Source organism: Pipistrellus hanaki (assembly GCF_964339955.1).
Source record: "Pipistrellus hanaki genome assembly, chromosome: 3".
NCBI classification, from domain to species: Eukaryota; Metazoa; Chordata; class Mammalia; order Chiroptera; family Vespertilionidae; genus Pipistrellus; species Pipistrellus hanaki.
The window spans coordinates 56,509,089-56,529,485 of record NC_140505.1 but is presented as its reverse complement, the minus strand read 5'-3'; the positions used below and the strand labels follow the sequence as shown (position 1 = coordinate 56,529,485).

General features: G+C 39.5%; 1 protein-coding gene and 1 pseudogene across 2 annotated transcripts in view; both read left to right on the top strand.

The window, feature by feature from the left end:
* PIBF1 (progesterone immunomodulatory binding factor 1) overlaps positions 1 to 20,397 on the top strand; it is a 184,857-nt gene that overhangs the window by 156,658 nt on the left and 7,802 nt on the right. The window contains exon 17 of the mRNA XM_084876482.1: positions 18,764 to 18,937. Coding sequence (XP_084732608.1) covers positions 18,764 to 18,937 — 174 coding nt within the window. The remainder of the gene's footprint in view (positions 1 to 18,763; positions 18,938 to 20,397) is intronic.
* Positions 12,118 to 12,820, top strand: LOC311620315 (large ribosomal subunit protein eL21-like; annotated as a pseudogene). The gene has a single exon. The product of its transcript is annotated as a large ribosomal subunit protein eL21-like (transcript).

Genomic DNA, 20,397 nt, shown 5'->3' with positions numbered 1-20,397 from the left:
TCTAGTTCCAGGAAAAGTTTTGCCTGAGTAGATGAAGTTATATCCTTTTTCTTTTTCCTTTTTGTCAGAAAATGAAAACCATGTAATTTAATGTATTTCCTTATTACTTAGTTGCCAGAAAACTCAGAGCTGAATATCTTATCCAGGTGTTACTTTTTTTTCTCTTTTACTTTTGAATAACTTTTTCTGTGTTATTCAAGTGGGTCATAATTTTCTTTATCCTTAAATGTTTTCACTTATATTAAGACCACTTAGGAGTAAAAGTATAAAATATTAAAAATATAAAACTTAAATAATTGGGTTGAAAGGATGGATGGCAGGCATGTCAGGAAGAGAGCAGAGTCAGGGAAACCCAAAAAGACCCATTCAGAAGAGATGGAGTTAGAGGTCAAAGATGAAAAAGAAAGTGCAATTTGGACTTAAGATGCTGAAGCAGTTTCAGTGGAGCTAAAAGACAGATTGCAATGAATTGATAAATGAATAAAAATTGAAAAAAAGTCATAGGAAAAATAGATAACCTTTAAGGTATTTGAATAAGAGAATATAGGATGACCAGTGAGGGTGCATTAGACCAAAGCTTTTTTCTCTCAAAGTTGGAGAGTATCCAGTTGAAATGGTGATAGGAAGAAACCAAACAGAGACATTGAAAGTACAAAAGAGAGAATAATCAGTTGAGCAAAAGCTGAAACCGGTTTGGCTCAGTGGTGAGCGTCGGTCTGCGGACTGAAAGGTCCCAGGTTCGATTCCGGTTAAGGGCATGTACCTAGGTTGCGGGCACATCCCCGGTAGGGGGTGTGCAGGAAGCAGCTGGTCGATGTTTCTCTCTCATCGACGTTTCTGGCTCTCTATCTCTCTCCCTTCCTCTCTGTAAAAAATCAATAAAATATATTTTAAAAAATAATAATAAAAAAAAATAATTAAAAAGATGTTTCTAAGTCCTGGAACTCTTCTCCACTTTCATTCAGTACTCCCGCCAATAACATCTCTCAGGGTCCACACAGGCATAATAACCAACCACTGCTTGCTAAGTGCCTAGAATGGGCAAGACCCCACACTTGCCTGAATGTTGGACTAACTTCCATTATCCCAGATGACTTGCCTCTTACTGCACTGTGTGTCCCTTAACAAAAAGAAAATAAACCCTGCATTAGCCAGGTTTCTTAAAAGTGAAGTCACAGTATAATTATTATTCTTTTATGGTATGTTTATGTTCCAGGATTCTAACTGACATGTTCTTTGTGATTTCTCGGAAAGTTTCAAGAACATTTCAGCATCACAAGTGTCCTTAGGCAATGTACTTCATAAATGGTTCAAACAAATTACATTTTTCCACATGTGTGTCATTCTTTTTGGTTCATACTTAACAGTTCTGAGAGTTTCTTAAGAATACCTTTTTGCATGTTTTTCTCATACACCTATGTAGTTAAATTTTATAGTCAGCACTGGGTGGGGGGGAACTCCACTAAGTGGGTAAGTTAATTTTTTTAATGAGGATATAATTATTTTCAGATTCATACATTTCTCATCATAATGGTGCTCTTTAAATTAAAATTTATTTCTAATTGAAAATAAATGAGTATTTGAAAGACAGTTATTATAGTGAAACCCAAAGCACACATATAGTGTAAGTCATATTTTATAGTGTTTAAGAATGCTTTTTTTTTTTTTTTTCATCCAAGGGTGTAAGGCCTGAGGAAAGTAAGGGAGGAAACTATTGCAGAAAATACTCTTTGCAAATGTTGACTTTATATATACTTTAAATAAGACAGAACCAAACCTATTATATAACTTCTTTCTACCAAAATGTTTAAAACACTTTTAGATCAGTATGTTATGCTACCATACACATTTAAGGGTCAGTTATAGATTGCTTTCAATCAAATATGTCTGGGAACAAGCAATCAGAGAAAGAAAAAGTTTTACGTTATCCTTCGTAATGAGGGACGTGACCCTTGCCTTATGCCTTCTAGAAGTCAAGAGGGCATTAACTTTTTCCCCAACATATTCAGTTCATAATAAGAATATTTAATATTTATATATTTTATAGTTCTTTTTATATTCATTTATTCCAAACCTCACTAGAGCCTTGTGATAGTCTTATACTCATTTCACAGAAGCAGTAACTGAATCTCAGGTGTCCATTATGTGGAATGTTAATTCCTCAATTTTTAAAAATACATTTTTATTGATTTCAGAAAGGAAGGAAGAGGGACAGAGAGATAGAAACATTAATGATGAGAGAGAATTGTTGATAGGCTGCCTCCTACATGCCCCGCACTGGGGATTAAGCCTGTAACCCAGGCATATGCCCTGATGGGAATCAAACCATGACCTTCTGGTTCATAGGTCAACACTCAACCACTGAGCCATGCCAGCCGGGCATAATTCTTCAATTTTGAGTTGCAAAAAAAAAAAAAAAAAAAAAATGAATTTCTTTTAGATTGTACTCTGTGGACCTCTGTGTTTGTGTGGACTTGTACAGAGAACTTAGTAGAACTAGATCACGTTATTTTGAGTTTCATAAGTATCTTGGCTCTTCTTTAATCTTTTCATCATCTTCTTTACAAATATCTTTGTTGTATCCTGTAACTAACATTCTGTGTTGTGTGAAGTAATATGTCTCATCATAAAAATATTTTATCTGTGTATATATGCCCTTTTAACTTCTTTCACATCTATTATGTATTGTATAGACCTGTCATTTTCTTTTCTTTTTTTCAAAGAATGAAATGTGTATTTTTCCCACTACATTTTAGAAGTTTAGTATGTTTTCTTTTACAAAGTTAAATACACTTCTCTCTCTCTCTCTTTTTTTTTTTTTTATCAGTAACGAGCAAGTAAATGACCTCTTGCTATCATTTCTAACCCTGTGTTTTTATGACTCTTAGTATAGTAGCAGTTTATAACAAACCAAACAATTCTAGGACATAAGGAGACACAAAACAAACTGTAGAGCTATAAAATGAGTCTCTGGAACTTGTGGTGGCCAGGAGAGAATATTGACAATGATATGAGTTAACTGTGGTCATTATTCTGTTGGGTACCATACTGGCATGTTTTGATATAAACTTAACAAGGCACTGATCACATATCAAAGAGCTGCCACTGAGAGAAGACTGGGGAATAACGTGGAGAAAGTAGAGGCCCTGGAGTAAGTCACACTCTGGAAACCAATGCTCAGAACAGAGGATAGAGTTCAAAATCTACCAGATTGAAATAGTGAAGGCCAGAAAATAGAGAGCAATTAGATGAATTCTGTTACAGAAGGGAAAGTCAGGCACTAAAAGGACTGAATACCAGCAGACAAAGCAGTCATAAGTCTAAGACACTGTTCAGTAAGCAGGTGACCTAAAGGGTCCACACCAACCAGTCAGAACAGAATCAAGGTGACCACACTTCTGTTTTAATCTGCAGTGGCAGTAGATTTCAACTCCGGGGCCTACTTCAGCATGTTAATACTAGCTTCCTCTACCTGGGTCACTGTTGAAATGACCTTAAGATAATATCCAAGTTCAGGGAAGAATGTCTCAGGTGATTAATTAAGTCTCCTAAGCTATGACAGCACAATTATTTCTCATTTGTTTAAACACTTGAGCTCTCGCTAAGCTTTCAGTCATAGGGTATGTCTCCAAAAATGTTGATGTCATCGGAAATGTTTCAGACTAAGGAGTAGATTGTCCTTATTCCACTTTGCTCTACCCAAGACTTCTTTCTTTATTCTGTTCTAGGCCCAAATTTTTTATCACCAGCAGGTAATCTAAGGAAAACAATTAAGATGATGAAAGAATTATTTTCAGTCACAAGAGAGATGAATGAACTGGGGGTGTTGAGAGAAGACTTAGATATAAGAAATTCAAAATAAGCATATGAACAAGGCAATAATAGACTTGGTATCCATGTCTCCAAAGATTGAAATTAAAACCTAATGGTAGGTTGGCACCATTTTGAGGCTCACCCATCTGGTTTTCCAGATGACCTAATCTTATCTAATAAAGGAGTAATATGCAAATTAACCATCACTCAGCTACACACACACACACACACATACACACACGCAACGCCCACAAGCCAATCAGGAGCGAATATGCAAATAAACCCAACCAAGATGGCTACAGCCACAGAGAGCAGGAAGGAGGCTTGGGTTTCCCTGGCAATGGAGGAAGCCAAGCATTATGCCTTCCCTTGCTGGCCTAAGCCTCCACTCAAGGCTACAAAGTTTCAATGATAGAAGATACATAAATTCAAACAGAAATGGTGGCAGCCATGGAGCTGGAAAGAGCAGGAGGCTAGGGTTGCCCCTGGCAATGAAGGAAGCCAAGCTTTCTGTACAACCTGGCCTGCCCAGGCCTCTGCTTAAGGCTACAAAGTTTCAATTATAGAAGATATATAAGACCCAACAGAAATTGCTGCTGCCATTGAGCAAACAGTCCGGGCTCCACTCAAGGCTACAAAGTTTCAATTATAGAAGATGAATAAACCCCAGATACTAAGGCCTCCGCTTGGTTGCCAGAGGGCGTGGCCGGCCTACAAACCACCACAAGCCCCTTGCTCAGGCCGTCCCACACCCCAAGGAGACCCCACCCTGATCCAGGACATCCTTCAGGACAAACCAGCCAGCTCCTACACATACACCAGGCCTCTATCCTATCTAATAAAAGAGTAATATGCAGATTGACCATCACTCCAACACACAAAATGGCTGCCCTCATATGAACACAAAGATCCTGCCCTCATATGAACACAAGATCCTGCCCTCATATGAACACAAGATCCTGCCCTCATATGAACACAAGATGGCCACCACAAGATGGCCAGCAGGAGCAGGGGAGGGCAGTTGGGCGGAGCCAGGCCTACAAGTGAGGGTAGTTGTAGGCAATCAGGCCAATAGGGGAGGACAGTTGGGAGTTAACAGGCCTGCAAAAGTAGGTAGTTGGGGGCGATCAAGCCAGCAGAGGAGGGAAGTTGGGGGCAACCAGGCCTGCAGGGAAGAGAAGTTGGGGGGGAAGGGGAACTAGGCCTGCAGGTGAGAGCAGTTGGGGGCGGGGGGGGGGGGGGACCAAGCCTGCAGGGGAGGGAAGTTAGGGGCAAACAGGCTGGCAGAGGAGCAATTAGGTATCAATCAGGCTGGCATGGGAGTGGTTAGGGGTGATCTTGCTGGCAGGCAGAAGCAGATAAGGGCAATCAGAAAGGCAGGCAAGCAGTTAGGAGCCAGCAGTCCTGGATTGTGAGAGGAATGTCTGACTGCCCTAAATGGGCAGTGGGACATCCCTCAAGGGGTCCCAGATTGGAAAGGTCCCAGCAGGCTGGTCTGAGGGACATCACCCCCACCCCCTCATGCACAGATTTCGTGCACTGGGTCTCTAATAAATTTATAATTCTTTAGGCCCTCCCCCTCCCAAAAAAAAAAAAAAAAGCCAACTAATGTTAAAAATTATAAAGAGACATGTTTTGTTTGTTTTATTTTGCTCCGTTTTGTTATTATTGTCAGTGTTGTTATATTGCCTTGTTTTTCATAGATGCTAGGTTAAATAACTTGAAGATCCCTTCTAAACCTGAAATTGTGTATATCAAAATCATTGGCAGAAGGTATCTGCGTTGTGTAAATAACAAATCTGAACCCTCAGAGACCTGCATTTGAATCCAAGTTTCACCTTTTGGTAGCTATATAGTAAACTTGGATAAATTTCTAAAAATCTTCTAAACCTTAGTTTCCTCATCTTCAAATTTGAGTTAATATCTACCTCCTGGGTATTTAGGAGAGTTTTAATTTATTATGTAAAATACTTACCTCAAAGCCTGGAACAGAGTAGATACTCGGTGAATGTTAATTCTTATCCTTTCTCTTCCTCTCTCCACACCTAAAAACTTTATATCCTCCCCTTGAGGCAAAGAGGCATCCTAGGATGAAGTTAGCCTACAAATGAGAGCAGGTATTTAGATGGAAAAATTGAGGGCAGTGGAAAGCATTATGCAGTTGTAGATAGCCTATTCTCTAACAGTTTTGCCATGCAAAACCTATTTTGTCTTGTATTTAGAGTATAGTGCATTGGCATTCAAGGTATAATTTTAATTTCATCAAAAATCATACATTAAACACTGTGCTGAAATTTGCTTTGATAATATAAAATTCTTATTGAGCACTCTATAGGATAGATGATTGAATTAAATTTGCATTTTCTTTTAAACTGCATTGTGTTAGATATGATAATGCTATCTTGGTATTATTTTAAATCTTTATCTCTTAAAATCTCTACTAAAGTGTTTATAAGTGAAGTGATCTGAGGTCTGAAATCTGCTTTAAAACATTTTCCAAAATACTGGTAAGGAAACATTAAACAATGTTGAGAAAACAATCTGGCAATTCCTCAAACAGATAACTATGGAGTTGCCACATGTGACCCCAGCAATTCCACTCTGAAGTGTACACACAAGAGAACTGACAACATCCATACAAAAATTTGTGCACAAATGTTTAAAGCAGCATTATTCACAGTAGCTAAAAGGTAGATATAACCCAAATATCCATCAGTTGATGAATAAAAAACAAAATGTGTGATAGCGATACAGTAGGATGGTACTCAACCGTAAAGATGGAATTAAGACTGATATATGTTATAACATAAATGAACTTTGGCCAAATATTATGCAAAATGAACAAAGCCAGTCACAAAGGACCACATCTTATATGATTCCATTCATATAAGGTGACTACAACAGGGAAATCTACAGAGACAGAAAGTAGATTAGTGGTTACTTAGGGCATGGAAGTTGGGGGCAAAGTGGAATAGAGAAGTGATAGCTAAAGGAATCAGGAGTTCTTTTTGAGGACATAAAATATTTCAAATATTAACTACAGTAATGGTTGAACATTACTAAAAACCATGAATTGATATACTTTAAATGGATGGCTATATGGTATGTTAATAATATCTCAATAAAGTTGTTTAAAAAAATAGAAAAATGTTGATAATTGTCAAAGTTGAACAATAGAACTAAAGATTAAATGTGCTAGGCTCTCTTCTTTTTGATTCTTTAAAAATGTTCATAATAAAATATTTATCAAATACCCTTTTAAGTGAAGTTTAAATGTTGTATGTATTGTTTTAAATATGTCTCAACGGTTGAGCATTCCTCAACCTGTGAACCAGGAGGTCTCATTTGATTCCTGGTCAGGGCACATGCCCAGGTTGTGGGCTTAATCCCCAGTGTGGGGCATGCTGGAGGCAGCCCATCAATGATTCACTCTCATCATTGATGTTTCTATCTCTCCCTCTCCCTTCCTCTCTGAAATCAATAAAAATATTTTTTAATAAAAACAATTAAATATGGTAAGTTTTCACATTGTGTTGTCTCAAGTAGAAGTGCTACCCAGAATTATCTGACTTGTTAGTCATGAAACTTTGGTATTGCTATATAAAAGCAATTACATTTAACCTGCAGTGGCGCACATAGTTTGCATTATACTTGTCAGAGCTATTTTCATCAAGAAATGCCATCTATGTGTCCCCTTGCCAACATCTTTGCAGAGTTTACAACTTTCAGCAATTTATTTGCATGAACTATGCAATACTGTTAAGCAGCTGCTCTGCAGTTGAGCTGTTTTAATAAGCACTATTCTATGCAAATAGTTTATATAAATGGCCAAGCTATGTGCTTTTGGATTCAAGACAACAATATATCTCTTTCATGGAGATTATTTGTACAATAACAATCATCATCATCATCATTATCATCATCTGGACGTTTCTTAAGAAAGTTCTTGCCCTCGACTTCTTCAATTTTGAAGAGTAGTTATTTTACTACAGTGTGTTTCTTATTGTTTTGTTTTGTTTTAGTTTAGCCTAAGTTTCAATTGTAATTTCAAAAGTAAGTCTACATTTATTAATTTTAATGAGTGGTTCATTAATTATTAAAGTTACTGTAATTTTTCTCTGTATTTGATATGCTACAATTATAACACATATACTATTAACTTTTTCAAAATGAGCATAAAAGCATGTCAGAATTAATGAATATTATTGTTTTTAAATCAAACATTTAGTAGATCATTTGTGCCTAAACTATTCATATGCATGAGAAGCTTAAAAAATAAAACACTTCTGCTGAAACCGGTTTGGCTCAGTGGATAGAGCGTCAGTCTGTGGACTGAAAGGTCCCAGGTTCGATTCCGGGTAAGGGCATGTACCTTGGTTGCGGGCACATCCCCAGTAGGGGGTGTGCAAGAGGCAGCTGATCGATGATTCTCTCTCATTGATGTTTCTAACTCTCTATCCCTCTCTCTTTCTCTCTGTGAAAAATCAATAAAATATATATATTATAAATAAATAAATAAATAAAAATAAAAAAATAAAACACTTCTGTACATGATGATGAAAAGGAAGTAATTGTCTTTGAAATTCCACTGTTATTAAAGTCACGAGAGTCCCAGTGCACAAATTCGTGCACCTTGAAAAGAACTGTGGGCCATGAGGCTGCAGTGGGCACAGGGATGAGTCACGGCCCATCCTCCATGCCGCTGCCAGCCCCTCCCACCATGGCCCCCAGTCCCCTGTCTGTTGGCAGCCCTACTCCCGTCACCGCCACTCCCACACGCTGCCGGCACCGGCCCCTCTTACACTCACTGACAGCGCAGAGCAATTGGGGCTGGCGCCAGCAGTGTGTGCAAATGGGGCTGTCATCAGCATTAGGTGCGATAGATGGCTGCCGGCCCCATCGCCCCTCAAGAGCAGGGGGAGGTGGAGAAGGCCTCAGGGCGATTGGGGCTGGCAGCCACTGGTGTCAGCAGTGAGTGCAGGCGGAGCCAGCACCAGCAGCAGGTGTGAGCACATGGGAGCAAAGAATTTTCAGTAACCATCAGAAGCTTGCCCCATGACAGGGACCAGTGCCCCACTTTGGCCTGGCACCCCTGCTCACCTGCTCCACTATCCCACTTCAGCCGATGCCCACCATGTTCCACATTCTGCCGCCTGCTGCCAATGCCTGCTATGTTCCACATGCACCCTGGTGGTCAGCACACGTCATAGCAACCAGTTGTTTGGTTGTTCAATTGTTCCACTTTTCGGTCTATTTGCATATTAGGATTTTATACATATAGATGTTTCTAAAGCCAGACTTTCCTTTGCAGCTGGCAGAGTCTCTCAGGTCTGATTGGATATCAGAACATAGCATAACACTATTGGTCTTCCAGGTTTTATTACTTTCAGTATGTGTGTTACATCAGACAGACCTGTATAGGCATCTTATTTCTTTAAAGAGCTGCTTCACATATACGTGTCTATAATAGCCCAGCCCTTCAGAGTGTAGTTTGAATAAATATTATCTATTTTCTGTGAGTATTCTTAAAAGTTTTAAACAGAATGACCTCATAGTTTTAAAAAAGATTATTATTTACCTAAGATGTACTTCTTAATAATCTTAATTTTGACATTTGAATAAGTAATGGAAACTTTCTATTTCAAGGGCAAGTGTTCCATCAATCAGAATTAGTACCTTTAAAAAAAGGCAGCTCCTCAGTGGAATTGATAGTGATATAAAATGTTTGATATAAGCAATACTTCCATGAAATAAGATTTTCTGAAAATTATTTCCTGTAATTTTTTAAAATAAAGGGGCAATTATGGTATAAAAAAAGAATTAATGAATATTATTGTAAACCAGACTGTGTTATAGAATAGCATTTAAAGGTATCTAACAAGTGATAAAAAGAAAAAAGAGGTGCTTTTTCAGTATCTGAATTTTACAATGAGCAAGTAATGCTTTATAATTTAAACACACACACACACACACACACACACACACGAATTTTAAAATGTATTTGGAGAAATGGCTTCAAAGTTGCTGAGTGAATTGCTGGAGATAGGCTAGAACTGTCCAAATGAAGAGGCTCCAGATTAAGACAATCCACATTTTTCTTTTGGAGAAGAGAACCTGTGTTCTGCCTGAGGACCTTAGAGGAAAGTCTGCTAGACAGATTTTCTTGTCCACATGTATAGATGTTGTACTCTTTCATTCAGATGAATGGCCCATAACAGCCGAAAGAAAACATTTAATCTGCTCATTCGTTCATAAGTTGGAAGACACAACCAAAGGCCATCAGAAAATGCAAGAAAATGAATAGCACAAAAGAAAAAAAATCAGAATAAGCAGATAAACTGAACTTCTTCCCCAAAGGAAACAAAAGGAAATTCTGGAGCAAGAAAGAACTTACAAAGCATTGTAATTGGTTTCTTCAGAAAGATTCGAGAAAGTAGTCTTTTCATAAAACAAGAAACAGTGGGAGACTGAAATGGCACTAGGCACTGTGGGTTCCAGCTAGTGGGGATGGAGTGGGGTGTTATATCTCAGGACCCAGTCCTGATGGACCACCACAGGGGTGTGGGTTGGGTTGGGCAACCTCCCCTGTGAGCAACGTCAGGGTTGGTTTAGTGCCTGTATCAAAGGTGGTACGGCCTCATGCTCGCTCTGGCTTCAGGAGGTTTAAGCTTGTCTGTGATGCAGAGTTAGGGGAGAGGTTAGTGGTGATCTCCCCTTTTAAAAATCCCTGGGATTATTGAGTCTGCTTTACCCCAGAGTAGTCTCAAATTCATGGAGATGCTGATCATATCTGTTGCTGTAGTCTTTTCATTCAACCCTATCTGGAGAAGTGCTCAGAGCCCTGAGTCAAATCAGAAAAAGGCCTGCATTATCAGCCCCCAAAAGATAACCAAACAAGATTAAAACACAATTCATATTTTTTTTTAAAAAAAAGGAAATCCTATCTAATAGAGGGAATATGCTAATTGACTGACATGCCTTCACAAAATATGGCAGCACCCACAGCCAATAAGGAGGTAATATGTTAATTAACTGCCACATGCTCAAAGATGGCAGTGCCCACAGCCACAAGATGGCAGCACTCAGTCCCTCAGCCTCGCCAGGGCAGCAGGCATGCAGCACCAAAGTCCCCCAGTCCCCTCAGCTCTCCTGCCACCCAGGGCCAGCCTGAGGCACAGAAAGCCTCAGATAGCAGCTGCTCAGCCACCTACAGTTGGCCCGAGGCTCAGATAATCATGGCTGGCCAAAGCTTGTGTTGCCAGCAGTGACAGCAGCAGGAGTGTGCGGGGAGCATCGCCTTCTGATCGCCGGATCTCCTCCAGCCCCTGAGGGCTCCCGGACTATGACAGGAGGAAGGCCAGGCTGAGGGAATCCCCGCCCCCCCACCAGTGCATGAATTTTTATGCACCAGGCCTCTAGTAAATAAATAAATGAACAAATAGTGGTGGTAAAAATTTGTGATATTTTAAAATTTTGCTAAAATCATAAAATAAAATAAAAATTATGAAGTTACTGTATTAAGTAAAAATGCCAGTATAAAGATATGAGCAAAGGTCAGCAAATTCTCCTAAGACTTAGAAAAGGTAAAAAGATGGAAGTTAAGGAATAGCTAAACAATATAGAAGATTTCAGAGAGAGAAAAATACGTTGAAAGATACAGAAATCAACTTGACATCAGAGTTCTCAGAAATTTGACTTTGGAACAGAGAAGTAAGTAATCCCATCTAAGTTCTGAAGGAAAGCACAATACTTTCTTCCATAGTATTCTCTCCTGAAAACATACTAGACCGTATGCCATCAAGTAACAAAAAGAGAGATGCACGAAATAATGGAACTTGCCAAACTGTGCAATAAAAATAAATTTCAGAATAACAACTGTGCATCAGTCTTAAAAACAGTCAAAATTGATTCCTGCAAACATTATGATTAAGACGCTAGATATTCTTAGGTAATATTTTTTAAAGGGCATATATTATATCCATTGAGGATAAAAAGGCAGAACTCAAGAAAAGGGGAATAACTATAAGAAAGTCAAGCTTGAAATAGGAGCTAAAATAAATTATATGATTTTGAGCCCCTATCTCTAAGAATATAGCCAGAAAACACTTCAATCATAAAATATTGAAATAGTAGAACATTGGTGCATGAATGAATAAAAAGACCATTGGAGTTCAGTTTAAAGGCCCAGAAATAAACCATACACTTATGGATGTTTAATATATGGTAAAGTTAGCATCTCAAATCAATGCGGAAAGATTTGTCTATGCAGTACATAATGTTGTTATTACAGAATAGCCATGGGGGAAAAAAGATGTTCAATCCCCCTTTCCGGCCGGAACTGCCATCTTCCAGGTCGGCCCTGCGCGTGGCTCCCGGTGGCCGTGGTTGTACAGACTAATTCGCCAAAATGACTAGCACAAAGGGAAAGAGGAGAGGCACCCGCTATCTGTTCTCTAGGCCTTTTAGAAAACATGGAGCTGTTCCTTTGACCACATACATGCGAATCTACAAGAAAGGTGATATTGTGGACATGAAGGGAATGGGCACTGTTCAAAAAGGAAGGCCCCACAAATGTTACCATGGCAAAACTGGAAGAGTCCACAATGTCACCCAGCATGCAGTGGGCATTATTGTGAACAAGCAAGTTAAGGGCAAGATTCTTGCTAAGAGAATTAATGTATGTATTGAGCATATTAAGCACTCTTAAGAGCCGAAATAGCTTCCTGAAATGTGTGAAGATCAGATCAGAAAAAGAAGGAAGCCAAAGAAAAAGGTACCTGGGTTTAATTGAAGTGTCAGCCTGCTCCACCCAGAGAAGCACACTTTGTGAGAACCAATGGAAAGGAGCCTGAGCTGCTGGGACCCATTCCCTATGAATTCATGGCATAAGTGGGGAAAAATAAAGACTTCTGTGCTGATAATAATGTTTATTTTAATTGAGTGGAAGTGTGGTGTCCCTTCCCCCCCAAAGAATAATTAAAGAAAACTGTGTCACCCTAAAAAAAAAAAAAAAAATGTTCAATCCACTGCACTTATCACGAAAGCCCAGAATAAACTTGAAACAGATCAAAGATCTAAATGTTTGAAAAATAAAAGAAAAAATAACTTGAGGAAAATGGAAGAAGAACCATGAAGAAGGCTATAAAGTTGAAAACTGACATATTCAGCTACATCAGAATCAGAAAGTAGATAGCAAAAAAAAAGTGTAAATAAAGTCAAATAAAAATTAATTGAAAAAAAGTGCCATTCATGTTACAAAAGGCTGATATCTCTAACATATAAAGAGCTCCTTGAAAAGTATAAGAAAATGACCAATCACCCAGTAGAAAAGGAAATTATATATATATATATATATATATATATATATATATACACACACACACACACATATATATATATGTATATATATATGAAAAGCTGTTGAACCTCACAGTAGAAGAAATGCAAAACAAACATACCCAAAAACTTATCAGATTGGCAAAAATTCAAAAAGGTAACACAAGCATACATTTTATCAATTAGGAAACTGAAGCTCATTGAACCAGAGTAGATTGTCTGTATTTACACAATTAATAATAGAGTCAGGAATGGCTGTGTCTTTGACTTCTCACCTAGTACTAATACAGAGTGGCCAGATTATTATGATCTCTGAACGCATAATATGGCCACTGTGTGTGTGTGTGTGTGTGTGTGTGTGTGTGCGCGTGTGCACGTGCCCATATGTACAAATATATGTATATACTAAATGCCCAGTGCATGACATTCATGCACTTGGCGGGGGAGAGAGGAAGGGAGGCCCAGCCCAGCCTGAGCCCTTGCGCAGTCTGGGAGTCCTTGGCAGATGTCCAACTGCTGTGGCTTAGGCCCACTCTCTGCTTAGGCCTGCTCCTCCCTAAGCTTTCAGTCAGACATCCTTAGTGCTCCCTTGGGGGCCACTGTGCTCACCAGCCATCAGCCTGTCTTGTGCCTGAGGGAGCACACTGTCCACCAGGGGGCCGGCGGCAGGCAGAGGGGGGTAGGGGAGGCAGCTCCTGCATTGAGCGTCTTCCCCCTACTGGTCAGTGCAGATCATAGCAATGGTCATTTTGCCATTTGGTTGATTTCCATATTTCTCTTTTAATATATAGGATATACTATCTAATAATAAAGAGTGATATGCAAATTGACCATACCTCTGCTATACCAAGAAGCCACACCCACCAGCCAATCAGGAGTGAGTATGCAAAGTAACCCAACCAAGGTGGCTGCAACCAGGGAGCAAGCAGGAGGCTTGGGTTTCCCCAGAAATGGAAGAAGCCCAGCTTCCCGCACACCCTGGCTGCCCCAGGCCTCCACTGAAGGCTACAAAGTTTCAATTATCCTAACTAATAAAAGAGTAATATGCAAACTAGCCATCACTCTGCTACATCCACAAGCCACGCCCACCAGCCAATCAGGAGCAGGTATGCAAATTAACCCAACCAATATGGCTGCTGCCACAAAGCAAGCAGGAGGCTTGGCTCCACTCAAGGCTACAAAGTGTCAACTATAGAAGATAAATAAATTCCAGATGCCAGGACCTCCAGTTGGGTTGCTGGGGGGCATGGCCAGCCTGCAAACCACCAGAAGCCCCTCGCCCAGGCTGCCCCCACTCCCCAAGGGAACCCCCCACACTGATCTGGGACACTCATCAGGGAAAATCAGCAGGCCCCCACCTGTGCACCAGGCCTCTATCCTATTTAATAAAAGAGTAATATGCTGAAACCAGGTTGGCTCAGAGAATAGAGCGTCATCCTGCGGACTGAAATGTCCCAGATTCTATTCCAGTCAAGGGCATGTACCTTGGTTGCGGGGCACATCCCCCATGGGGGCTGTGCAGGATGCAGCTGATCGATGATTCTCTCTCATCGATATTTCTAACTCTCTATATCTCTCCTTCCTCTCTAAAAAATCAATAAAATATATATTTTTTAAAAAAGGAGTAATATGCAAATTGACCATCACTTCAACACAAGATGGCTACCCCCATGTGGTCAAAGATGTCTTCCCCATGTGGACACAAGATGGCCAGCAGGATAGAACAGTTGGGAGGGACCAGGCCAGCAGGGTAGGGCATTTGGGAGAGACCAGGCCTGCAAGGGAGGACAGTTGGGGCAATCAAGCCTGCATTGGAGGGTCGTTAGAGGTGACCAGGCTGGCAGAGGAGAGAAGTTTGGGGCAGCTGGGCCTGCAGAGAAGGGCAGTTGGGAGGGACCAGGACTGTAGGGGAGAGTAGTTAGGGGTGACCAGGCCTACATGGGGAGGACAATTAAGGGCAAACAGGCTGGCAGGGAAGCAGTTAGGCATCAATCAGGCTGGCAGCGGAGTGATTAGAGGGTGATCAGGCTGGCAGGCAGAAGCAGATAAGGGCAATCAGGAAGGCAGGCAGGCAAACAGTTGGGAGCCAGCAGTCCTGGATTGTGAGAGGGATGTCTGACCGCCCGTTTAGGCCTGATCCTAAACAGGCAGTCGGACATCCCTCATGGGGTCCCAGATTGGAGAAGGTGCAGGCTGGGCTGAGGGACACCCCTCCCCACCATTGCATGAATTTCGTGCACTGGACTTCTAATATATATATTAGACACCCAGTGCATGGGTGGGGGCCAGCCAACCTGGCCAGGGGGAAGAGACATGGGTGGTTCGCCAGCCTGCCTGCTGGTTGAATTCCTGGTTGAGGGGACAATTTGCATATTAGCCTTTTATTATATAGGTTATACACTGAGTGGTCAGATTATTATGCGTTCAGAATTCATAATAATCTGGTCACTCAGTGTATATTGCCACTACATGTGCTTGGCTTTCTATGTGTTCAGTAGATGATGATATTTTGGAAACTATTTGATCTATTTTTTGTTAAAGTAGAATTTTCTATTCTCAAATTTACCAATAATATGAAAGGGATCATCTATATAATCAAACATAGTAAAACTGAACAAAATTGTTTTACATTTTATTTTCGTACCCATTGTATTATCCTAACAGAAATTTTACAGAAACTTGTTGCTTTTGAAAATGTTCCTTACCTGGGTTTCACAAACCATGCTAACACTGTTTAATGCTATCAGTGAACAAAAGTAATGCCTTGAGCCTGGCTAGGGTGTTTCGGTGGTTCAGCCTAGACCCATGAACCAGGAGGTCAGGGTTCAATTCTCAGTCAGAGCACATGCCCAGCTTGCTGGCTCAATCCCCAGTGGGTGGTGTGCAGAAAGTAGCCAATTGATTATTTTTTTCCCATCATTTATGTTTATATGTAACTCTCCCTCTTCCTTCCTCTCTGAAATCAATAAAAGTATATTCAAAAACAGTGCTTGGGGGAGATAAGAGATCAACTGAAAGACTTGTGTGCATGCATATAAGCATAACCAGTGGACGCAAAACTCTGGGGGATGAGGGCATGTATGGGAGTGGGGGTGAGGGACAATGGTAAGATATGTAACATATAATACCTTAATAAAAATTTTAAAAAAAGCAGTGCTTTGACAGAACCCTACGTTTGGATGATCCTCTTCCAGATAAAGCAAACACGTTTGATTTCTCTTCTGTCTTCTACTTCAGGCATCATCTGTTTTCTATAACTGCTCCTATACCAGCAACAGAGAAACAAAAAATGATCTCTAGGACACTTAGGGGCCAAACCTTTGCCTAGTACACAGGTAGCTTCTTCTTTTTCTTCCTGCTCGTGCTCATTGCCTGCCCTCTACCCCCTGCAAGTATGATTTCCTTTACCTTATTTATCTGTAGACTAGAAGTAGGGGGGGGGGGGGGGGCGCGCCTTGGGGGGGGGGGGAGAGGGGGTCCTTTTTTCCTATTTTTTTTAACCTTCATACCAAGATAAAAAAAAGTTATGGCCACTAAAGGGAGGTGGGAAAATTTCAGGTAGAAATTTTCTTTGGATGTGCTGAGAGACTGTCATCTCCCTTTCCCTTCTACTTCTTGTAGTAAGTACAATAGAACAGGGGCAGAAAGCTGCCATAATACCAGGAATGTTTAACATTAAATCAGTGGTCATTTACTTCTCTCTAGGGGAGCATATAAATGAAATAACATACTCTTGAATGCAAAAGGAGCCTTCAAAAGGCTCAAATATTGGCCAAGTCTGAGATGTAGCCATTCTCATTTGCGTTGGCCTAGCCAACCCCAGTATTGCAAAAGGAGAAAGAAGATTCCAGTGCCATTTCTTCCAGCTCCTCGCTTGGCCCTAAGATTTATTAAGCTTGTGGCTTAAACTCAACAGCTCTGTTTTTAAATACCCACTCAAGCTAGATGGTTCTAAATAGAACTAATGACAGCCAGAAAGAAAAAAAGGCCTGTAGGAACTTGCTCTGACACAGAGCTGATGTCTATAAACAGATTAGTAAAAGGGAGCAGAACATCTTTCTATCTATCACTGTTAGTTTGTGTCTTGGCATGAAGATGAAATAAAAAGCCTCCCACTGTTCTACATGTAATAAAGGAGAGTTTATTCTGTCCTCTGTCCACATGCTTGTGTTTGATTGAATCAATGTGGTGATTAATCACAAATATCCACTAAGTAACGTTAGGTGCTAAAAGTTTGATTATAGAGAGAAAGAAAATAGACTTGGAAGAGAGAATGAGTGAAAATTTTTACCTGAGTTCCTTAACAAGTTCAGATAATAATTCTTAGTCCAAACAGCAACTGGATAAAGCTAACTCCATTTTTCATTTGTAAGACAATAGGGAATGCCATGGTTACATTCTTTTTTTATTTTTATTTTTTTTTAATATACATTTTATTGATTTTTTTACAGAGAGGAAGAGAGAGTTAGAAACATCAATCAGCTGCCTCCTGCATGCCCCCTCCTAGGAATATGCCCACAACCAAGGTACATGCCCTTGACCAGAATCAAACCTGGGATCCTTCAGTCCGCAGGCCGATGCTCTAGCCACTTAGCCAAACTGGTTTCAGCTATGGTTACATTTTGAAGATGTTTTTAAATTATTTTTTGAGCTGCTGATTAATAAGCAAGAAAAAAAAATTGGACTCTTTTATTCCCTCCCATCTTCATAAAAGATTTCAGAAGGAAATTATATAGTTTACGAGTAGAAAAAGTTAAATACTTAAATAATTTACTCAACAAACATGTAGAAAAATTATAGTGGAATGTAACTATGCCAATTATTTCCAAATTTGTTTGTCCTTAGAATCACCTAGAGATCTTTTAAAATATCCAATGCTGAGGTTGCTCCCCAACCCAATTATTTTTTTTTTAAATATATTTTATTGATTTTTTACAGAGAGGAAGGGAGAGAGAGTTAGAAACATCGATGAGAGAGAAACATCGACCAGCTGCCTCTTGCACACCCCCTACTGGGGATGTGCCTGCAACCAATGTACATGCCCTTGACCGGAATCGAACCTGGGACCTTTCAGTCCGCAGACCGACGCTCTACCACTGAGCCAAACCGATTTTGGCCCAACCCAATTATTTTATAATCCTGTGAGACACAGGATTCAGTAGATTTTGAAGCTCCTCGGATGACTCCATTGTGCAGAAAAACTTAGGAACCATTAGACTATGGGATGACATTTATTGTTTATCATACTAAAACTCAGTGACCATGTGTGCCATGTCTGTTATTGTTCATTAATATGTTACTTTATATAGTATAATTGCTTCAACTGTTTCTTCTACTCCAAAAATAAAAATAAGTTTTAATGTCAATCCTTATTAGTCTATGAGAGGCCTGATGCACGAAATATGTGCAAGAGTAGACCTTCCTTCACCCAGCTGCCGGCGACTTTCCTCTGACACCGGAGACTCTGGCTTCCCTAGCAGCCCCCGTTTCGTCCAAACGTCATCTGGAAGGACATCCAGAAGGATATCTGGTCTAATTAGCATATTATGCTCTCATTACTATAGATGTGCTGAAATCATACTTGCTGTTTTCTTCTATTTTCATATATCAACAGGAATTGGCAGTTATGAAGCAGATTCTCACTAATATGCGTGGTCAGCGTTCTGAGGACAGGTTACTTCTTACTAAAATGGAATCAAAACATGTGACAGAAAATCAAAAATCAAAGATTTTGAATGTGCCTAGAGAACATGAAGATAATATATTTATACCTAAACCAACACTCTTTGTAAGTACAAAAAGAAAAACAACTTAAAATTTTAATCTGTTTTTCACTAAATATGTTTTACTTAAATCTCTTTGCCTCTTTCTTGTTCATATTGGTTTTAAACTAATTTTAGTAGTTTAATGAAAGGTCCTAGAAATATCTGTATATCTCGTATACATATTCAGAAAAGGGAAGCTTCAGTAGGATATTTATACATCCTATCTTATAGCTGATAATTGGGTTTTATTTTTCTAGTTAGTATGTTGGACTTGCCCAGAAATTAACCTTAATTTCAAATTTACCTCCTCAAGTCTCCAAGGACTAATTATAGGGGAATAGGGAAGATGTGTATATAAATGTTTATTTTATATAAGAATTGCCCAGCCAGTGTGGGTCAGTGGTTGAGCGTTGACCTATGAACCAGGAGGTCAGAGTTTGATTCCCAGTCAGGGTACATGGCCTGGTTGTGGGCTCCATCCCCAGTGTGGGGTGTACAAGAGTCAGCCAATAAATGATTCTCTCTCATCATTAATGTTTCTGTCTCTCTCTCTCCCTTACTCTTTGAAATTAATTTTTAAAATATTCATATTTTTTAAAGAATAAAAGGGATGCAAAGTATCGCCCATCTCCTTTTATTTGTAAAACAGTATAGTTTGCTCTGTTTCCTCATAAAGTATGAAATCAATCATATTAATGTTAAATGAAATGCTTATATTGGGTAGAAATGTGTATGCACAGAAATTAGTTGAAGAATAAGAAATTAGAACAATTTGAAAGTGATGTTTTAACAAATAGTAGAAATAGCGATAGAAAAGCAATTTTAACTGCGATATTCTGATTCAGTGAGTCCTCAGAATCTATTATTTTTAAACTCCCTAGGTGATTATAATAATCAGTCAAGTATGGGAGCTTCTGATCTAAGCTCTTTGATTATACATTCAGATAATGCTACTCAAGATCAATGAGGTGATTACAGAGTTCAACCTTTTAAAGTAAAAAAGAAGTGGCCAGCCGCAGTGGCTCAATAGTTAAGCATAGACCTATGAACCAAGGTTTGATTTCTGTTCAGGGCAAAAGCCTGGGTTGCAGGCTTGATCCCTATAGGGCAAGCATGTCAAACTCAAAGGCTAGCCTGGGCCAATAAACAAGGTTTAAGTTTATGTGGGCTGCAAAAAAAAAAAAAAAAGCTTCAATTTTCATAGAAACAGGTTTATTTTGATAGAGACATGCTGACTACAAAGGGCTGAAATAAATGAGTAATTGCTAACATAAAATAATAGAACATTTTAATAAAATTAATATTTTTTCTTGAACATTAACTTCCAGACACTATTGAATAGCTACACAAATTGATTAGCATAACACAAATATACCTATTTTTCTTGTTCTCCGAAAGCAAAATATTTTCTGTTGCGCATAGCAAACAAGTCAGTCCAAGATTAATGGCGTGGCCATCAGCTGCTAAAATATTCGCTGCTAAT